Raw genomic sequence first — 20,234 nt, forward strand, 5'->3', positions numbered from 1 at the left:
GGCCGATCCCCCCACTCCTCCAGGCTCAACCCTTCACCCTCTGGGGAGATGCCAAAGCATCCACAGGGAGCATTTCCTGCTCTCAGGGGAATTTCTCACAGGTGCCTTGCACTGACTCTTTGTGTCTGTGTGCACGCAGGAGTGCCTGTGCTGGGGAAATGTGGCAGAAATGCTGCTCTCGGAGGGGTTGGAGTGCCTTGGATAGCTGAGTCAGTCAGGCCTGTAAGTCAGGTTAAGTCACGAGGTCTAAGCTAAGTTAAATGCTGCTAAGTGTTGTTCTTTTGCTAAGTTGCTAAGTTTAAATTATAAGCTAAGTTAAATATTATTAAGTGTTATTCCTCTGTTAAGTTACTAAGTCATATTTAAACTAACTTATAATGACCTATAAGCCATTGTAAGTTAGGTTAAATACTGTTATGTGCTGTTCTTTTGCTAAACTCTGATGTGTAAGGTATCAGTTAAGGTTAAGTTATAAGTTAAGTCCTGTTAACTTTGAGCTCTGTTCAGCTTTTAGGCTGTATTCCTTTTATCCTTGCCCTCATTGTCCTTATGTCATGCACACACACACGCGCACACACACAGGGACTGTTCATGGTTCATTTCTGGTTTGACTGCCTGAATTTGATTTGGTTTTGTTGTTGCTTTGTTTCCTTGATGTGCCTGAAGTGTCCAGTCAGGAGCAAAGTCACTCTTTCCAAGGAACCATGCCATGTGGTGCCGTTGCTTAATATTAAATCTGGTTTTTGCTGATCCCTTGCCGAGGATTTTTTCAGTGCTCTCAAGCCCTCATTTGTAACAGGGTGAAGGAGCCCTGGCCCAGGCTCTGGCCCTGGGGGACACAGAGACGCTGCTGGGGGATCCCTGTCCCCCTGTCCCACCCCCAGGGCCCCGGCCTCCTCTCCCCGTATCAGGCTCTGGGGTCGATCTCGTGGAATATCCTCTGGGGGAGGCTGCGGCGCCGGGGGCGGGGGGACCCGGGGGGACAGGGGACCCCGCTGTGCACTAGCAGGGTTGGACTGCTCTGGGGGAACTGTGAGGGGGGCTGAGGCAGAGTGACCTCCCCAGTGACATCACACAGCCCCTGTGATGACGCACAGCCCCTTTGTGATGCCACAGCCCTCATTATGATGTCACAGCCCTCATTATGATGTCACAGTTAATCTTGTGATATTACACATCCTACCCTGGGATGTCACACAGCCATTCTATGATGTCACATCCCCTCTGTGATGTCACACAGATACCTTGTGATGGCAGAATCCATTCTATGATGTCCAGCCTGTGATGTCACAGAGCCTACTCTATGATGTCACAGACAACTCAGTGATGACACGCACAACTGCTCTGTGATATCACAGTCTGTTCTGTGATGTCACCGCTGGCTCTATGATGTTACTCAGTTGCCCAGTGATGTCACAACCCACTTTCTGATGTGACACAGCCACCTTCCATGATGGCAGAGGCTACTCGATGGCCTCACACCCTACTCTATGACATTACAGACAGCTCTGTGATGTCACAACACCCTCAGTGATGGAACAAAACCCTCTCTGTGATACCATACTGCTACTCTGTAGTGTCACAGCACACACTGTGACCTTACAGCTATGATATCCTACAGCGATGTCATGATGTCACAGCCTGCTCTGTGATGGCACAGAATCCCCTCTATGATGCTGTAGTTGCTCGATGACCTCACACAACAAACTCTGTGATGTCATAGCCCAACCTGTGACCTCACACAGCCCACTCTGTGCTGTCACACAGCCCCTTGCTATGACACAGCCACAGAGGTGCCGCTGTGACACAGCCCCCCCTGGGACATCCCCCAGCCCCTGCCAGTGCTGAGCCCCTGTCAGCTCTGTCTGTGCCCTGCTGGTGTCCCTGAGCTGCCCTGGCAGTGCCCCAGCCCTGCTGGGCTGTGCACAGGAGCTGCTCTTGGCCAGAGCTGTCTCTCTGCAGCGCTGCCCTTGCCAGGAGCTGCCTCTGGGCCAGGAGCCCGGCCCAGCTCAGCAGCACAGACACAGCAGCAGGATTTTAATGACCCTCTGGGGCTTTGGTGCTCTTTGTGTCTGCCATGGCCAAAGTGCTGCCCAAGTTGGCTCTGTCAGGGCCTTGCAGCTGCTGCCCATCCCTGTGCCCTGTGCAGCCCAGGCTGTCCTACGGTGTCCCTGCCCTGTGCCTCTGTCCCTGCAGGCTGTCCTCATCCCCCGGCTGCCCCACCTGGCTGGCCCCTTCCTTTGCTGACAGCTCTGCCTCCTGCCTGCCTCTGCCTGCCCACACAAAGCCTTGGGCTGCTCCAGCCTCCTTCTGCACCACAGCCCTGCCCTGGGAGAGGAAATTCCTTTTGCTTCATGTCTGGGCCTCCCCAGCTGCCCTTGTGTTGTGTTCCACTGCAGTAAGCAGCAAAACGACTCCCCCAGACCCCAGAGTCTCAGACCTCAGGCAGGCATCGATGACCAGCAGGGAAAGGAAGGCAACAGGATGGGTCTTGGTTTAGAAAAGCACAGGATCCTTTATTGTGCCAGGTACCAAGACAAGAAATGAAGGGGGAGAGGAGGTGGTGGCTTGTCACGGGTTTTATATGACAGGGTAGGGGTGGAGTTTAGGGTCGGGGTCCAATAGCAGAAGGAGCAGGGCACTGCAAAGGAGTGGATGGAGGAGGACCACCAATGGAAAAATGTGTGGCGGGGACTTTGCAGTAGAATTTGAACCAACGAGGTTACAGAAAAGGAAAAATGTTCTGTGGCCACTCCTTATTTGACCAGATGGGGTGGAGTGTCTTTTCCTGGGCTTGCAGAGGCACACCCCACAGGGTGGAGGGACAGAATCCTCTTTAAATCACGCCCCTTGCCCAATGGTGTCTGTCTGGGTAGAATCCCTACCTCATGGGGCAGGGGCACTCCACACCCTTGGTGCCATTATTTCTTTCTCTAGCTGCTTTTTACAAGAAAAACTCCTCTCTGAAACCACCCTTCAATCCCTCCCGGACTACTCCTGTTCTGTCCTCATTCTCCACCCCACTGAGCCCAGAGCATGTAGCCTCCTCCCACTGGTTATGTGATGAGACCCCCAAACCCATCTGGGAGATTTTTGGGTCCTCTCCAAAGTCTGTGAAAATGGAAGAATAGTGGTCAAAGTTATTTTCTCCTAAATCTTGCAGTGACAGAAAAAGGGTCATTATGTCGAATTGAATCAGGGCAGATTTATATTTTTTTTGCAAGAACAAAATATTTTACAATTTTGGAAGGAGAAAATGATGAGAGTGGCACAAAACTGCAACTGCTTTTTGAGAGAAGTGGATGCCCCATCACAGGAATTGTCCCTGTTCAGGAGCTTTGTGCAACCTGACATAGTGAAACCCCCTCCCAAAGGACAGAATTCCTGTTGTGTGAGTTCTCTGGTGTGCTGGGTGCCCTCACAAAGCTTCTGGCCAGAATGTCTGCTGAGGGCAGCCAGGCTGCTGCAGGGGCAGGGACCTCACAGCCATCACCATGGCAGCCCTGTGCCCTGGGCCTGCCTCTCCCCTTTCCTCTGCCCCTGCCTTGTCTCTGCTGCCATGAAGAGTTTTGTCATGAATATCTTGTGCCCAAGTTGCAGGGGCCAATGGCTTCCCAGGCAGGCTCCTGGAGCAGAAGTGGCTTTTCAGAGCCCAGGCAGAAATGAGCCCTGAGGCAGCAGCTCTGCAGTGCTGGCCACCAGGCCGGGCTGCCAAGGGAGGCTTCTGGCCATGGCCTGCAAGCAGCTGCTGCTGCCAAGGTGCCTTTGGTGCCTCAGGCTCTGCCTGGCATAGCTCCCAGCACGGCACTCTGCTCTTGTGCCCGAGCCCTTCCCTGTGCTGGGGCTGGCCTGGGGCTTTTCCTGCAGCGGGACCTGCCCTGCTCCTGGCACAGGAAAGGCAGTTCCTGCTGGAGCAGGAGGCTCTGCCTGCAATGGGCTCCAACAACTCCAGCCAGGCCGTTTGCAAAGCCCCCAGTGGGAAATGAAGGAGGGGGGTCATGCTGCTTTTGGGGTGAATAAAACTGAAACCAGCCCGAGTCCTCCATCCCAAAGTTCAACATCCTCAGAGGGAGCTGAAGCTGTGGCAGAGCTGGAAAAATGCCCAGAGAAAGGAACAACCAAGGGACAGCACTGAGAGCTTCTGCAGAGCTGCTGAGCTGGCCCATCCTGGGCACATCTGACTGACAGGGCAGCACTTCAGACTAGAGAAGCCCTGTCCCAGATTTTAACAGCAGCGTCTCCTGACATTTCCCTTCTTGGGGGGTGTGGAGATTCCTCCCTGCAGTGGGGGCACCCCTCAAGGTCACTCCTCAAGGCTACACCAAAGAGATATGCCCATGATCATTGGTCTGGGGGAGAGACATCCATCTCTGTTTAATTACTGGTTTTGTTTTAATACAGTTGCTTTGAAATCACTTCCGAGTGGTCTATATAAATTAATATGTTACTCTTGTATCTTGGTGTAAAAATTTCTGATTAAGATCATTTTGTCTCATCATTACCATAGTAGATACTTATATAAATATCTTTGGTTTGCTATCCTTAATCCTGTGGGACAAATTCTAAAAAGGCTTAATTCCACTTTGATAATTCTTTACACGTGAAGGCTTGAAAAGTCTGGAGATGACATTGGAACCAGCTCCTCCAATGCTGTTCTCACAGAAAGAATTTCGAAAGCCTGGAGGTCCGTGGGGGAATTTGGGTGTGGATATGGCACTCTGGTCAGAGACGGAGAAAACAAGATAAGGTTTCCCATTAATTGGTCTGGGAACATTTAGGGAGCTGGAGAGAAAGAATTGTAAACTGTCCATAGATGGTATTTGTAATAAGATTTTTTTTCCATAAAGATGTTTAATGAAGGGTGTTGTCTTAATTAGCCAATCATGTGAAATGTGTTGATTAAATGACCAATGAGGTCCACTTGTAGCAAATCAAGGTATGAAAGAAGAGGATTGAATAAATAGGCAGCTTTTAGCCCTTAGCTTTCTGGTCTGAGTCTGTGTCATCTCTGAATCAGTGATGACATTTGGGAATCTATGAGGGCTATTGGGGATCCTCTCTGCATGTTGTGTCCTAAAAGGAACTTCTCTAATAAACTTTGCCTGAAGCTCCCACTGTGTCCATGACAGGAACCCCTGTGAGTGTCTGGGACATCCCGACTCTTTGGCAGCCTGGGGACTCCTGGGATGTCACCATGGAGCCCCCGTGAGTGCCTGTGACAGATCGGTGCCTTTGCAGCCCAAGGTGCCCTGGGATGTCACCATGGAATGGCTGTGACTGCCTCTGAGCACAGGGCTCTTTACTATCCCCAGAAACCCCTGGGAGGAGTCCATGGAGCCCCTGTCTCTGCCTGTGACCTTCCAGCTCTTGAACAGCCTGGGGACTTTTGGAAAGTCCCCATGGAACCCCTCTGAGGGCCTGTGACAAATCTGATCCTTAGCAGGCAACCACCCCCAGCCCCCTGTTGCTATGGTCAGTTTCCATGGCAACCATCACCAAGACCCTGTTACTATGGTCAGTTTCCATGGCAACCATCCCCAGCCCCCTGTTGCCATGCTCAGTCCCTTGGCAGCTCCATGCAGACCCCATGCCAGGGGTGGTTGCCATGACAACCATTGGCAGCCCCATCCCCAGGGTCATGGGATCCCATATCCACAGAATTGGCTGAGCTGGGAGGGACCCATCAGAATCCTGGAGTCCAACTGCTGGCCCTGCACAGGACACCCCAACAATGCCAAACGCTGCTGGAGCTCAGAGAGCCCTGGAGCTGGGAGCCTTCCCTGGGGAACCTGGGCAGTGCCCCAGCAGCCTCTGGGCAAAAACCTTTTCCTGACATCCAACCTGAGCCTGTCCTGACTCAGCTGCAGCCGTTCCCTCCAGTCCTGTCCCTGGGCACCAGAGGGAAGAGGTTCCCACAGCCCCAGCCAGGGACCCGCTCCCAAGGCTGTTGCCATGGCCAGCAGGGCTGGGACCAGCTGGGATGCTCGGTTTCCAAGGGCTGGGGTTTAGGAATGAGATTCCTCAGATTCCTGCTCCGGCTAAAACAATGCTGCTGCTTGCTGCCCTTCTGCCTCCCATAGAATGCACAAAAGGAATAGATCCTGGCCTGGGATAAGAAAAATTTATTGGGAAGAGCAACGAGATAAAGAACAAACAAGAACAGAAACAGTACTGCTAACAAAAGGGAAAAGAAAAACTATTTACAGGGAAAACCAAAACACAACTCACTGTGTCATCCTGGCCACATATTTCCACCTGCCTGCAAAGGACACCCTTCTCCTCAGGGAGAGAGAAAGAGACCCTTTTCCTGCCCCGGCAATGACCTGAGGAGGGAGTGGATATAATGACACGGCCCTGGCCAGAATCTCATGTTCATCGATCCCCTGTCATGTCATTGGCAGGGGCAGGAGAAGGGACAGGTGTCTTCCCAGCATGGATCACAGGTCTCTTCCCAACGTGGGTCCTCCAGTTGGGTATGAAGCTGGAGCCAGGCACGAAGGTCTCCTTGCAGTTGGGGCATTTGCAGGGCTTCTCTTAACGATGCCTCCGTTGGTGTCTCGTCAAGTGCGAGCTCTGGGTGAAGCTCTTCCCACCCTGGGGACACTCATAGGGCCTCTCCCCAGTGTGGATGCGCCGGTGCCTGACGAGGTGGGAGTTGCGGTTGAAGCCCTTCCCGCAGTCGGGGCAGCGGAAGGGCCTCTCATCCGTGTGAATCCGCTCATGCAGGAGGAGATTGGAGCTGGTGTGAAACCTCTTCCCACAGTCAGGACACTCATAGGGCCTCTCCCCAGTGTGGATGCGTTGGTGCCTGACGAGTTCTGAGCTGTAGCTAAAGCCCTTCCCACACTCCCCACACTCATAGGCCCATTCCCCTTTGTGGATCATCTGGTGGCGGACAAGATTGCTGCTCTGCCTGAAGCTCTTCCCGCACTCCAAGCACTTGTGGGGCTTCTCCCCATCATGAAGCTGCTCATGGACCACCAGCTCTGATCCCTGGCTGAAGCTCTGTCCACCTTCCTGGCACAGGGTGGGTCTTTCCTCCTCAGAGCACCCTGGGCTGGGTTTCCAGGCCCTCATCCTGTGGGATCTCTTGGGCTTTACCTCCCTGTTCGATTCCTGTGCCATGGAGTCCTTCAAAACAGCTTCTTCCATGAGGTTCTGCCGTGGAGATTCATCCTCTCTGGTCTCCGTCCTCAGCTTCTTGTCTGGGGGACAAAGGACAAGGAGTGGATGGGCTTTGCCTCCATGCCAGAGGGAAAGGGAACGAGATACCTCCAGTGCATCCGCAGCAGGATGGCCAAGGCAGAGGGGTTGTCCTGCAGCTACGGGCCATGCTGAGCTGGGAGATGGAGCAGGAGAGAGGGAGAAAGAGACACTGACTTCCTCCTTACCTACCTGATGGTCCTGGGACATCTTCCTCTTCCTCGCAGCCTTCTTCTCCATCTGGCAGTGGTTTGGGGATGGGAAATTCTGGTTTGGGAGGAAAACAAGAGATGAGTGCATTGAGTTTTGTACAGGTTTGAGGGCAAACCAGGAGGAGAGTCTAAGCCAGAATTACAATTTAAGAAGAAAATTAAGATCAAGGCAATGATACAGAAACACTGCCTTAAACTGACACAGTCAGGATATAACCTGCCACCCTGTTGGTCAGGGTGGTGGTAGCAGTCCCATTAAATGGTGGTTGCAGTCCTGTTGCAGTGATGATCGTGATTCTGTCAAAGCAGTGATCCTGGAGAAGGGTCTGGTCTTCCTCTGACGGTCGAGTGCTGGTGATGGAGCTCTTGTCCTCTGGGAATACAGTAGCCAAGGTGCTCCTGGTGTCACAAGTCTCAGCTTATATCCAGGTAGGAACGGTTGGCTCCTTCCCCTGGGCGGAGCATCCCACAATGGGATGATGTCATTTTACCAGTCCTGCAGGGACACTCAATGGCCCATTCACAGAAGATAGCCCCTGGAGGGTGTTATCAGGGCTGAGTCATGGAAGAGATAAAGAACACTGCCCTGTCTGTTTATAACAGTTTGTGAAGATGGTGATGGAAAACATGCATTTGGTTATATCTTGCACTGCAGCCTGAAACAGTGGGGTAATCCCTGCTGCGGGGGTGAACACCATCCCCCTTACCCAAACTGGCTCAGGTGTAAAACCGCCACCCCGGGAAGGCCATGCACACAGGGGACAATGTCACACTTGCTGCACCCCAGGGGAGGTCTCTGTCCCTGTCACTCTCTTGCCCTCCCCCATTTTTTCTCTTTTATTCCATCTCTCTCTACCTCACATTTACTGTTCAATAAAATCCACTTTGCATTTGGTCTCGATAGCACCTTAATTGGGGCAGAGGCATCTCTCTAACAATTTTCTTAACCAGATTGTGTACAATATTTTGGCACAGTGCGTTTAGGCAGTGTTGTCTGACCCCAAGTGCCTTTGTCAGCAGCATGGTTCCCTCCTCTGTGGGAGGAGGGCTGTTTCTTTCCAGAGGAACTCTTGGAAACTTGGATGCAAATTCCTCTGAACGACTTGTAGGAGAACTGATGAGGAAAATGGCTGTTGTGGGTGGCCAGTGTAAAGAAAATATTTTGTTGTCTTTCCGTGAAATGTTTGTTAAATCACTGGAGGAAAGTGAGCAAATGTTACCATTGAGGCTGACAAGGTTCATTCAGGTTGAGGAACACAAGGCTACTAAACGTCCCAGAAGAAGCCCAGCTCAAGTAGCTAAATTCCCAAATAACTCCAGAATTCTGAGGCTTGGGGACTTTGCCAAATGTGAGAATCATTATTTTCTGTGTTCCTGTCACCTTTGTCACAGCCACACAGATTTTTTCCTTCCTTTCAATAATCTGTATTGGGTCAAATTTTCACTTTTTTTTTTTTTTCTTTTTTTTTTTTTTATCAGAATCTTCCAGCAGCTGAGCTGGAGCTGTGCAGGAAGCGATGAAATTTGGAATTGACACAGAATTGCTTCTGTTGTTGGTTTATTAATGTTTGGGATTTATTTGTATTTTCCTCACATGTGACTTGTGAGAAAATCAAATCTTCCTCAAAGTGATTTATGCAGATTGAAGTTTGATTTCTGCCAAGTTTATTTTGTCCAGTGCTCAGGGGATGCTGGAAGGGTCTCTGTGCCTCTCACCCTGGGGGATGCTTGGGAAGGGCTTGGGGGGGGTTGTCCCTCTCACCCCAGGCCGTTCTTGAGGGGGTGTCCCTGTCCCCCAGGGGGTGTCCCTGTCCCTGTCACCCCAGGCCATTCCCCAGGGCGTCTCCATCATTCTCACCCCAGGGAATGCCTGGGGGCTCTCCGTCCCTCTCAGCCCCATGCCAATGGGGTGCTCAGGGCATTCTCTGTCCCCTCGCCTCAGGGGTCTCCATCCCGCTGGCCTCAGGGAATGCTTGTGCAGGGCTGGGGACCAGGGGCTCTGCGTCCCTCTCACCACTGAGGGTGCTCGGGGTTGGGGGGACTCTCCGACCTTCTCATCCCTGGGGAGGCCGTGGGGGTCTCTGTCCCTCTCAGCCCTGGTGTGACCCCTGGTCTTCCCTCTGGTGCCCAGGGACAGCACTGGAGGGAATGGCCGCCGCTGAGTCAGGGCAGGCTCAGGTTGGATCTCAGGAAAAGGTTTTTGCCCAGAGGCTGCTGGGGCACTGCCCAGGCTCCCCAGGGAAGGGTCCCAGCTCCAGGGCTCTCTGAGCTCCAGCAGTGTTTGGCCAGCGCTGCCAGGCCCAGGCTGGCATTGTTGGGGTGTCCTGTGCAGGGCCAGCAGTTGGACTCCAGGATCCTGATGGGTCCCTCCCAGCTGAGCCAGTTCTGTGGATCTGGGATCCCATTACCCATAGCAACAGGGTCCTGGTGATGGTTGCCTGCTAAGGATCAGATTTGTCACAGGCCCTCAGAGGGGTTCCATGGGGACTTTCCAAAAGTCTCCAGGCTGTTCAAGAGCTGGAAGGTCACAGGCAGAGACAGGGGCTCTATGGACACCTCCCAGGGGTTTCTGGGGTTGGTAAAGAGCCCTGTGGTCAGAGGCAGTCACAGCCATTCCATGGTGAAATCCCAGGAGTCCCCAGGCTGCCAAAGAGCTGGGATGTCCCATTCACAGAGGTTCCTGGCAGAGTGGGAGCTGCAGGCAAAGTTTATTACAGAGGCTCCTGTTGGGTCTCGAAGTGCAGAAAGGAGCCCCAATAGGCCCCACAGTTTCCCAAATACCCTCAAGGACCTCCAGGATTTGTAAATCCCTGGTGTGAGAGGAGCCTTAGAACAGCTGGTTCCAACCCCAGCCCTAGACTTTTCAAGAATTTTTATGTAAAGAATTATAAAGGTGGAATTAGACCTTTATAGAATTTGTCACACAGAATTAAGGCTGGCAAGCTGGAGGTATTTATATATATATTCTATAATGGTAATGATTAGAAACAATTATCTTCAAAATAATCAGAAATATTTATTCTAAGGTATAAGAGCTGTAACATATTATATTGTATAGAGCACTAGGCAGTGATTTCAAAGCAATTTTATTAAAGCAAAACTAGTAATTAAGCAGAACAAGGATGGTGGGACTGAGTCCTTTGGCTCAGCCTGGAGCTGTGACCTTGAGCAGTGTCTCCACTGCAGGGAGGAATCACCACACTCCGCAAGAAGGGAAATGTCAGGAGATGCTGCTGTTAAAATTTGGGACGGGGCTTTTCTAGTCTGAAGTGCTGCCCTGTCAGTCAGATGTGCCCAGGCTTGTCCATCTTGGCAGCTCTGCAGAAGCTCTCAGTGCTGTCCCTTGGTTGTTCCTTTCTCTGGGCATTTTTCCAGCTCTGCCACAGCTCCAGCTCCCTCTGAGAATGTGGAACTTTGAGATGGAGGAGTCAGGCTGGTTTCAACTTTATTCACCCCAAAAGCAGCATGACCCCCTCCTTCATTTCCCACTGGGGGCTTTGCAAACAGGGCCTGGCTGGAGCTGTTGGAGCCCATTGCAGGCAGAGCCTCCTGCTCCAGCAGGAACTGCCTTTCCTGTGCCAGGAGCAGGGCAGGTCCCGCTGCAGGAAAAGCCCCAGGCCAGCCCCAGCACAGGGAAGGGCTCGGGCACAAGGGCAGAGTGCCATGCTGGGAGCTGTGCCAGGCAGAGCCTGAGGCACCAAAGGCACCTTGGCAGCAGCAGCTGCTTGCAGGCCATGGCCAGAAGCCTCCCTTGGCAGCCCGGCCTGGTGGCCAGCACTGCAGAGCTGCTGCCTCAGGGCTCATTTCTGCCTGGGCTCTGAAAAGCCACTTCTGCTCCAGGAGCCTGCCTGGGAAGCCATTGGCCCCTGCAACTTGGGCACAAGATATGAATGACAAAACTCTTCATGCCAGCAGAGACAAGGCAGGGGCAGAGGAAAGGGGAGAGGCAGGCCCAGGGGACAGGGCTGCCATGGTGATGGCTGTGAGGTCCCTGCCCTGCAGCAGCCTGGCTGCCCTCAGCAGACATTCTGGCCAGAAGCGTTGTGAGGGCACCCAGCACATCAGAGAACCCACACAACAGGAATTCTGTTCTTGGGGATAAGAGGGTTTCACTGGGTCAGGTTGCACAAAGCTCCTGCTCATGGGCAATTCCTGGGATGGGGCATTCACTTATCTGGAAAAGCAGTTGCAGTTTCCTGCCTCTCTCATAACTGTAAAATATTTCCTCTTTCTAACAAATGTAAATCCACCCTCATTCGGTTTAGAGATATTGACCCTTGTTCTTTTACTGCAAGATTTGGGAGAACGTAACTTTGACCACTATTTTTCCATTTTCACACATCTTGGAGAGGACCCAAAAATCTCCCAAGATGAGGTTTGGAGGCGTCATCACATAACCAGCAGGGAGAGGCTGATGGCTCTGGGCTCAGTGGTGTGGAGACTGAGGACAGAACAGGAATAGCCTGAGAGGGATTGAAGGGTGGTTTCAGAGAGGCTGGAGCTTCATATTTAAATGATCCTGAGAAATATAATGGCAGCAAGGGCAGCTGAGGAGGCCCGAAGTGGACACCAGGAGAAAGGAATATCCCTGCCAGGGCAGGGCTGTGGTGCAACGCATCCCCCAGGAGAAGCCTGGAGCAGCCCAAAGCTTTGTGTGGGCAGGCAGAGGCAGGCAGGAGGCAGAGCTGTCAGCAAAGGAAGGGGCCAGCCAGGTGGGGCAGGCGGGAGATGACGACAGCCTGCAGGGACAGAGGTGCAGGTTTGCTCAGCACCAGAAACACCTTTCCCTCACTTGTCCCCACCTGTCATCACTGCCTCCAGTGTTCTGCTTTACCTGGAACATGGGGATACTTTTCCAGTCCTGTCCCTCAAAAGGATCTATTTTAAGTATGAGAAACTTCAGTGTTTCACTCCCTTTTGAGTCCCTGAGAAGTTTTTGAGCACACTCTGAGGGACTGAGTCTGATGCAAAGAGCACCAAAGCCCCAGAGGGTCATTAAACTCCTGGTGCTGTGTCTGTGCTGCTGAGCTGGGCCAGGCTCCTTGCCCAGAGGCAGCTCCTGGCAAGGGCAGCGCTGCAGAGAGACAGCTCTGGCCAGGAGCAGCTCCTGTGCACAGCCCAGCAGGGCTGGGGCACTGCCAGGGCAGCTCAGGGACACCAGCAGGGCACAGCCAGAGCTGACAGGGGCTCAGCACTGGCAGGGGCTGGGGGATGTCCCAGAGGGGGCTGTGTCACAGCGGCACCTCTGTGGCTGTGTCCTAGAGGCACAGAGCAGCTGTGATGTCAGCAAGGGGCTGTGTGACAGCACAGAGTGGGCTGTGTGAGGTCACAGGTTGGGCTATGACATCACAGAGTTTGTTGTGTGAGGTCACTGAGCAGCTACAGCATCATAGAGGAGACTGTGTGACAACACAGAGCAGGCTGTGACATCATGGCATGGCTGTATGACATCATAGAGGAGACTGAGGTCAAAGTGTGTGCTGTGACATTAGAGAGTGGCAGCATGACATAACAGAGAGGTTTTTGTGACATCACTGAGGGTGTTGTGACATCATAGATCTGTCTGTGACATCATAGAGTAGGATGTGAGGCCACAGAGCAGATCCTCCCATTATGGAGGGTGGTTCTGTGACATCAGAGTGCGGGTTGTGGCATCACTGGGTGACTGAGTAACATCATAGAGCAGGCTGTGACATCACAAAACAGACAGTGGCATCACATGGTGACATTGTGACATCACAGAGTCTTCTGAGATGTCACAGCACAGCTGTATGATATCACAGGGTGACATCACAGCATTGGCACTGTGATATCACAAAGGTGCTCTGTGACATCCAATAGTGGGCTGTGGCATTATTAGGAGGCTTTGTGACATCACAGGGTGGCTGTGGCATCACAGAGACGGCTCTGTGACATCAGAAGAGCTGTGTGATGTCACAGGGGCTGTGTGAGGTCACTGGGGAGGTCACTCTGCCCCAGCCCCCCTCACAGTTCCCCCAGAGCAGTCCAACGCTGCTCGTGCACAGCGGGGTCCCCTGTCCCCCCGGGTCCCCCCGCTCCCGTTGCTGCAGCCTCCCCCAGAGGATGTTCCACGAGATCGACCCCAGTGCCTGACACGGGGACGGGGGGCCGGGGCCTTGTGGGGTGGGACAGGGGGACAGGGACCCCCCGGCAGCATCCCTGTGTCCCCCAGGGCCAGAGCCTGGGCCAGGGCTCCTTCACCCTGTTCTGAATGAGGGTTTGAGAGCGCTGATAATATCCCCAGCAAGGGAGCAGCAACAACCAGATTTAATATTAAGGGACAGCACCACAAACTTCCTTGGCAAGACACATTGTTGACTGGACACTTCAGGCACACCAAAGAAACAAAGCAACAAAAAAACCAAACAAAATCCAGGCAATCGAACCAGAGATGAACTGAGAACTGTCCCTGACTCTGTGTGTGACACAAGGACAGTGAGGGCAATGGTAAAAGGAATACGGCCTAAAAGCGTAACAGAGCTCAAACGTAACAGGACTTGTGCCTCAACCTTAAGTGATAACTTCAGCTTCACAATTTAGCAAAAGAACAGAGCTTAACAGTATTTAACCTAAATTATAACCTATGATTTTTCAATTTAATAGAGGAATAACACTTAATGATGTTCAGCTTAGCTTATAGCATATTAAACATAACAACTTAGCAAAAGAACAACTCTTAGCAGCATTTAATGTCACTTAGACCTTGTGACTTAACCTTTCTTACAGGCCTGACTGACTCAGCTATCCAAGGCACTCCAACCCCTCCGAGAGCAGCATTTCTGCCACATTTCCCCAGCACATCAGGTTTGTGTCCTTTGAGGGACCAGGAACTGGTGAGACTAGAGGCACAGGAAGGTTTCTCTTCATGGAAAACAAAAAATGTGAACATGATAACATTTAATAAACATCAAAAGCCTTCATTCAGTTTCTTGTGACATCCCAGCAACATCTGACATGTGCACCATCCACAAGGGATTGCCATACAGGAAGGATTTTAGACAAAGACATAAAAAGAGGTGATAGAAAAGATAAAACTACAACTAAGATGCTGACTAAGGAGGTATTTAAACTTCTGAAAGATTGGGCAATTCCCTGATGCTCAAATCATGAAGCCAATCAAGGACGATACATTGGAATCAGCAGAGAGCATCTGGAGGAAGACTTCTGGGAGCAATGTGAAGGACAAGGATCCAGCTGCTCTAAATGAAGAGATGTCCTTAGACATGGCCATTTCAAAAGGAGAGCTGGAAACATGTAAAGGAGGGGGTCATGAAATATTAGAGTGAATGATGTTCATGGCAAAGATAGAGGGGAAGATCCGTATTTCTCCACTTGCCATAAGTAGAAGAATCTAGTAGAATCAGGAAATTTCTGCTCCTGGTGGGAAAACTTGGCCATTTCTTAAAAGTACTCAAATGACCCAGATAATAAAGATTTCCTTGTATATTATGAAATGTACAAATATTAAAACCTGTGCCCCTTTCCAGGCAGACATCAGCTGTGTGCCCATAAACAGGCAGTGCCACTTGTGCCCTGAGGTGTCCAGCTGGGATTGCATCCCTCCAAGAGCACCTGAGGGAGAGCAGAGAACCTTGCAAGCTGCAGATTGTCCCTGACAGCCCCACAGGGCTCCTGTGCCATCAACATCTGCTCTGCTCCAGTCTGAAACAGGGCCCAGCATGGTGCCGGGATCATCAGAGAGCTGAGGTGTGTGCTGGAATTCAATGCCCTCCCCATCCCGCAGCAGCCCTGCATTTCCCTGCTCCAGCCTGGGTCTCCAGCACAGCCATGGAGGCTATTTGGGCTCCTGAGTGTTCCTGCAGCCCCCAAGGGCAGCTGAGCTCTGCCTGTGGCACAGTCAGCCCTGGGCAGCGCAGGCCATGCTCAGCAATTGCTTGTGTGTGCCTGGCCTTGCTGTCAGCCCCGGCAGTGGGTGCGTGGCCCCTTGGTGGCCCTGTGCTGGCCCAGCCATGGTGGCCCAGCCCCTGTGCAGGCCCAGCCCAGGCCAGGAGCATTGCGGCTGGGAACGGCCCCTGTGCCGTGGTGCCCACGGCAGCCTTGGGGCTCTGTGCCCCATGGCCTCCCTGCTGGGCAGCCTCTGCCAGCGCCTGCACAGCCCCTGGCACCTGTGGGCCTGCACAGACAGCCCTGGCCCGGGCTCTGCCGGCCTCTGGGCCAGCAGAGAGGCCGGCCAGGGCTGGCCATGGCCGGGAACAGGCCCTGAGCCCCGCAGGAGGATGGAGCTGGGCCACAGCCAAACTCAGCCCAGGCCAAAGCTGGGCTCAGCAGCCAGGGCTGCCAAGGGCTGGGCACAGAGGCTGGTGGTGACAAATGTCCTGGGCCCCCTCCCTGCTCTGTCCATGTCCCCAAGGGCACAGAGCAGCCTCCTCTCTGGGGCACTTGCCTCTTTTCAATGCCTTGCACAGACGCTGGCCCTGCCCCACACGGCCTGGGCTGAGTCCTGCCCCTGCACGCCCAGCCAGGCTGAGATGGACACTGATGGTTTCTGGGGCAGGCTCTCTGAGCCCAGCCCAGTTCCCTGCAAGCTCTGCCAGCTGCCCTGAGCTCTGGGCAGCACCAAGGGCCTCTCCCCAGCCCAGCCCAGCCGGCTCTGGCCCCACAGCTCTGCTCAGGCCAGGCTGCTCTGGCCACTGGCCCCACGGCCTCAGCCCCTGCCAAGGGCACAGCAGCAGCTGCAGCTCACACAGGACTCAGCCCCAGCCATGGGGGAAGGTGCTGGGCAAGGCCAAAGGAGGCTCCCTGCCTGCCCTGCTCCCCTCTGGCTCAGGTGCTGAGAGCTCTGCAGCCCCTGCTGCCATCCCATGTGCCCAGGGCAGCTCAAGAGCCCCGGCCTTGGGGCCCTCAAGAGCTGCTCCTGCTCCAGGCCCAGGGCCCATCCCAAAGCTGGGGTAGCCACAAAGCTGTGTCCATTGCTGTTCATTGCTGCTCTGATGAGGATGGATCCTCAGCCACTTGGAGGTTGATGATGAATTTTCCTACTCCAGAGTCCTCTTCTTTCTTGAGCTCTTCAGTTCAGGAATTCAGTGAGAAAAGCTCATAAACATTTGTTCAACATGCCCAAAGAAGAAAAGCCATTTGGAATAACAGAAGTTTTCAAGTTTTCTGTAATTAATTAGGCAGATATCGGAAGTGTATTCAAAGTGTATATACTGTCTTGAAAACAATGCAGAGAGAAGAGTTTGTTCTGTTTAATTTTTTTTCCTGTTTATAGATTGATATAAGCAATGTCCAGTTGATATTGACCCCCAGCACCTTCTAATGCAGACTGAATAGGTATGAAAATCAAGACCCTTCATGGCTGAGAGTCAATCAGACTGTGTCTCCTGCCCCCTCCCGACCATTTCCCTCATCCAACCCCTGGCACTCCTATGGACCAGGAATGGTGTCACCAGCAGGACCAGGAGAGCAATTCTTCCCCTGTGCTGGGCGCTGCTTGGGCAGCACCTCGGGTGCTGTGTCAAGTTCTGGGACCCCAAATTTAGCAAGAACGTGGAGGGGCTGGAGTGTGTCCAGAGAAGGGCAACAAGGCTGGTGAAGGGTCTGGAGCAAAAGTCCTGTGAAGAGAGGCTGAGGGAGCTGGAGTTGTTTATCCTGGAGAAGAGGAGGCCCGGGGGAGACAAGGTGGTGTCAGGGCACAGGTTGGACTTGATGATACCCAAGGTCTTTTCCAACCTTGCTGATTCTGGGATTCTCTGAAACCACCCTTGCAGCAGGTGCAGGATAAGCCCTGGGCCTCCTCTTCAGAAGCTGCAGCAGCCCAGGCACCTCAGCTTCTCCTCCTAGGCCCAAAGCCCATCCTGTCAGTCCTGCAGAGCCTCTGCAGCTCCTCCTCATTGCCCAGAACAGGGAGCCCCACAGGCAGACACAGCAGCCCAGATGTGCCCCCCTGGCCTGGGGTGCCTCTGGCAAGGGAGCAGCACCAGGCACTGCAGGAGCCTGCAGACAATTCCTGCAGCACTTGGAGGATGATCCTGCTCCCCAAGGGACGTTCCCATGGTGCCAAGTCAGGAACTGCAGTGGGGAGTGGGGCCAGAGAGGAAAGGGCAAACAGGGATGGGCTGTTTGCAGGGGAGGGAACAGGGGTGGGCAAGAGGAAGATATTTGTACAAGGGAAGAGTAACGAAAGCAGAGGTGAAGCCAAGGAAATGCTGAGTGCAGTTTGGGGGTGGCTGCCAGGCAGATCTGGCTCTGAGCAACAGCGTCTGCAGTGGCACAGGAAACTCCCAGCTGATGGGAACAAACTTTCTGGCTGACTGCAGAGGCCAGGACAAAGCTGAGTGGTTTCCCTGGTGTCCCCCAGCCCTTGCTGGCCCCAGGGGCTGATGGCATTTGTGCTCCCTCAGGTTCATGTCCCCACAGCAGCAGCATGGGGGTGCTCCCGCCTGCTCTGTGCAATGCAAACAGGGGCTCCTGAGCCAGTGCTGCCGTGGCTGTGCCTGCAAGGATGCGGCACCTCTGTGAGCTGGGGGAGATGCCAGGGCTGCAGAGGGGGGATGTTGTTGGCAGCTCCATCAGGATGCTCTGGGACGCTGCCCTGGGCTGTGCAGCGCACTGGGGATGGATCAGCCCCTGCTCTGCTGCTCCTTCCCGTCTCCCCCAGGGCCCTTGCAGAGCCCCAGCCATGCTGTTTGCCCCCAGCCTGCCCACGGCCAGCCTGGGGCTGCTCAGCCTGGGGCTTTTCTGTGCTGAGCATTGGCCTGGCCGTGTTCTTGAGAGAGCCTGGGCAAGGAGCCTGGAGCCCCCAGGGCCTGGCCTGAGGTGTCAGCGCTGCCCCAGCAGTGCCCATGGCCTGTCCCTGCTGCAGCCCCGGCACTGCCACCCCCAGGACTGTGCCCGGCCCCGAGAGCACTCAGGCCCTGCAGCAACACCAGGGCCACCAGGGCAGCGGGGCAGGGCCACGGCAGCAGCACTGCCAACACCAAGTGCTGCTGCTGCTGCTGCTGGGCACAGCTGCTGTGCCAGCACTGATCTGCCCCAGCTCTGCACACAGACATTGCTGCTGCAGCTCCAGAGAAGGCAACAAAAGGGCATCTCTGCAGAAAACTGTGCTCGGTGCTCCTTTATTTCCTATAAAGCCACCGAGAGTGCAGCCTCTCATTGATGCTGTCTGTGGCCACAGGGAAGGTGGAGAGAAACAAGATGAGTTATGGCACAAATCATGACTTATCATTGATAACAATATGAAAAAAGTAAAACAGAGAAAAAGAATCTCCAAAATGAAACCAACAAAAAGTATCAAAGATAATTTTTATTGCAAATGATTTGCAGTTATTTTCCAGCACTTTAACGTTCCCGAAAAGCATCCAGTCATCAGTCTTCCCACTGTTTCCTTGAGCTCCTGGTTCCTCAGGCTGTAGATGAGGGGGTTCAATGCTGGAGGCACCACCAAGTACAGAACTGACAGGGCTAGATCCAGGGATGGGGAAGAGATGGAGGGAGGCTTCACATGGGCAAACACTGCAGTGCTGAGGAACAGGGAGACCACGGCCAGGTGAGGGAGGCAGGTGGAAAAGGCTTTGTGCCGTCCCTGCTCAGAGGGGATCCTCAGCACAGCCCTGAAGATCTGCACATAGGAGAAAACAATGAACACAAAACAGCCAAAACCTAAACAGGAGCTAACAACCATGAGCCCAAGTTCCCTGTGGTTCGAGTGTGAGCAGGAGAGCTTGAGGATCTGGGGGATTTCACAGAAGAACTGGCCCAGGGCATTGCCATGGCAGAGGGGCAGAGAAAACGTACTGATTGTATGTAGGACAGAATTGAGAAAGGCACTGGCCCAGGCAGCTGCTGCCATGTGGGCACAAGCTCTGCTGCCCAGGAGGGTCTCGTAGTGCAGGGGTTTGCAGATGGACACGTAGCGGTCGTAGCACATGATGGTCAGGAGGGAAAACTCTGCTCCAAGGAAGAAGAAAATCAGGAAAACCTGTGCAGCACATCCTGTGGAGGAGATGTTCCTGGTGTCCCAGAGAGAATTGTGCATGGCTTTGGGGACAGTGGTGCAGATGGAGCCCAGGTCGCTGAGGGCCAGGTTGAGCAGGAAGAAGAACATGGGCGTGTGCAGGTGGTGGCCGCAGGCTACGGCGCTGATGATGAGGCCGTTGCCCAGGAGGGCAGCCAGGGAGATGCCCAGCAAGAGGCAGAAGTGCAGGAGCTGCAGCAGCCGCGTGTCTGCCAATGCCAGCAGGAGGAAGTGGCTGATGGAGCTGCTGTTGGACATTTCCTGTGGCTGGCCATGCAGTCCTGTTCAAGGAGGACACAGTGACGAGTCAGGGCTGACTTTGCTAAACAGTGTCCAAGCCCTTTCTCCCAGCTCTGCCCCTGCTGCTCCGTGCCATCCAATTTTCCTTTTCTCAGAGCCCTTCCTTCAGCCCCATGCCTGGAGCTCTGCTGGGATCTGGCCCCGTTGCTGTGATGAGTGGGGGCTCTGCCCATGGACACCAAGGGGTCAGCTTTGCTCTGCAGCAGTGGGGTTATGGGAACAGGGACAGGGGCCAGTCCTGGGCTTGGATTTCATCAGCCCAAACTGCTCCTGAGGCAGAGGAGCTCTGCTGCATCTCCTGTCCAAGGGCTAAGGAATGGTGACAGCCAAAGGCAGTTTGAGAGGGTTTCCTGCTGTGCCCATGGAGATCAGAGAGAAATGAACAATGCAAGAGCAGTGGCTGTGACTCAGTGAAGGGTGAGGGGAGTTGCTCTGTCACCCCATCTGTCCCCAGCTGCCATTTCTGAGATCCAGGGCAGTCCCTGTGCTCCCCTGGAAATCAGCCTGGCACAGCTGGG

General features: G+C 53.7%; 2 protein-coding genes across 2 annotated transcripts in view; one reads left to right on the forward strand and one right to left on the reverse strand.

The window, feature by feature from the left end:
- The window catches only part of LOC135305560 (zinc finger protein 418-like), a 409,899-nt gene that overhangs the window by 376,545 nt on the left and 13,120 nt on the right, over window positions 1-20,234 (forward strand). The window lies entirely within an intron of this gene.
- Window positions 1-20,234, reverse strand: part of LOC135305981 (zinc finger protein 850-like) — a 74,582-nt gene that overhangs the window by 45,038 nt on the left and 9,310 nt on the right. The window contains 2 exon segments of the mRNA XM_064429556.1: window positions 3,874-3,881; window positions 6,540-7,013. Coding sequence (XP_064285626.1) covers window positions 3,874-3,881; window positions 6,540-7,013 — 482 coding nt within the window.

The sequence above is a fragment of the Passer domesticus genome, chromosome 8 (assembly GCF_036417665.1).
Source record: "Passer domesticus isolate bPasDom1 chromosome 8, bPasDom1.hap1, whole genome shotgun sequence".
Classification (NCBI taxonomy): Eukaryota; Metazoa; Chordata; class Aves; order Passeriformes; family Passeridae; genus Passer; species Passer domesticus.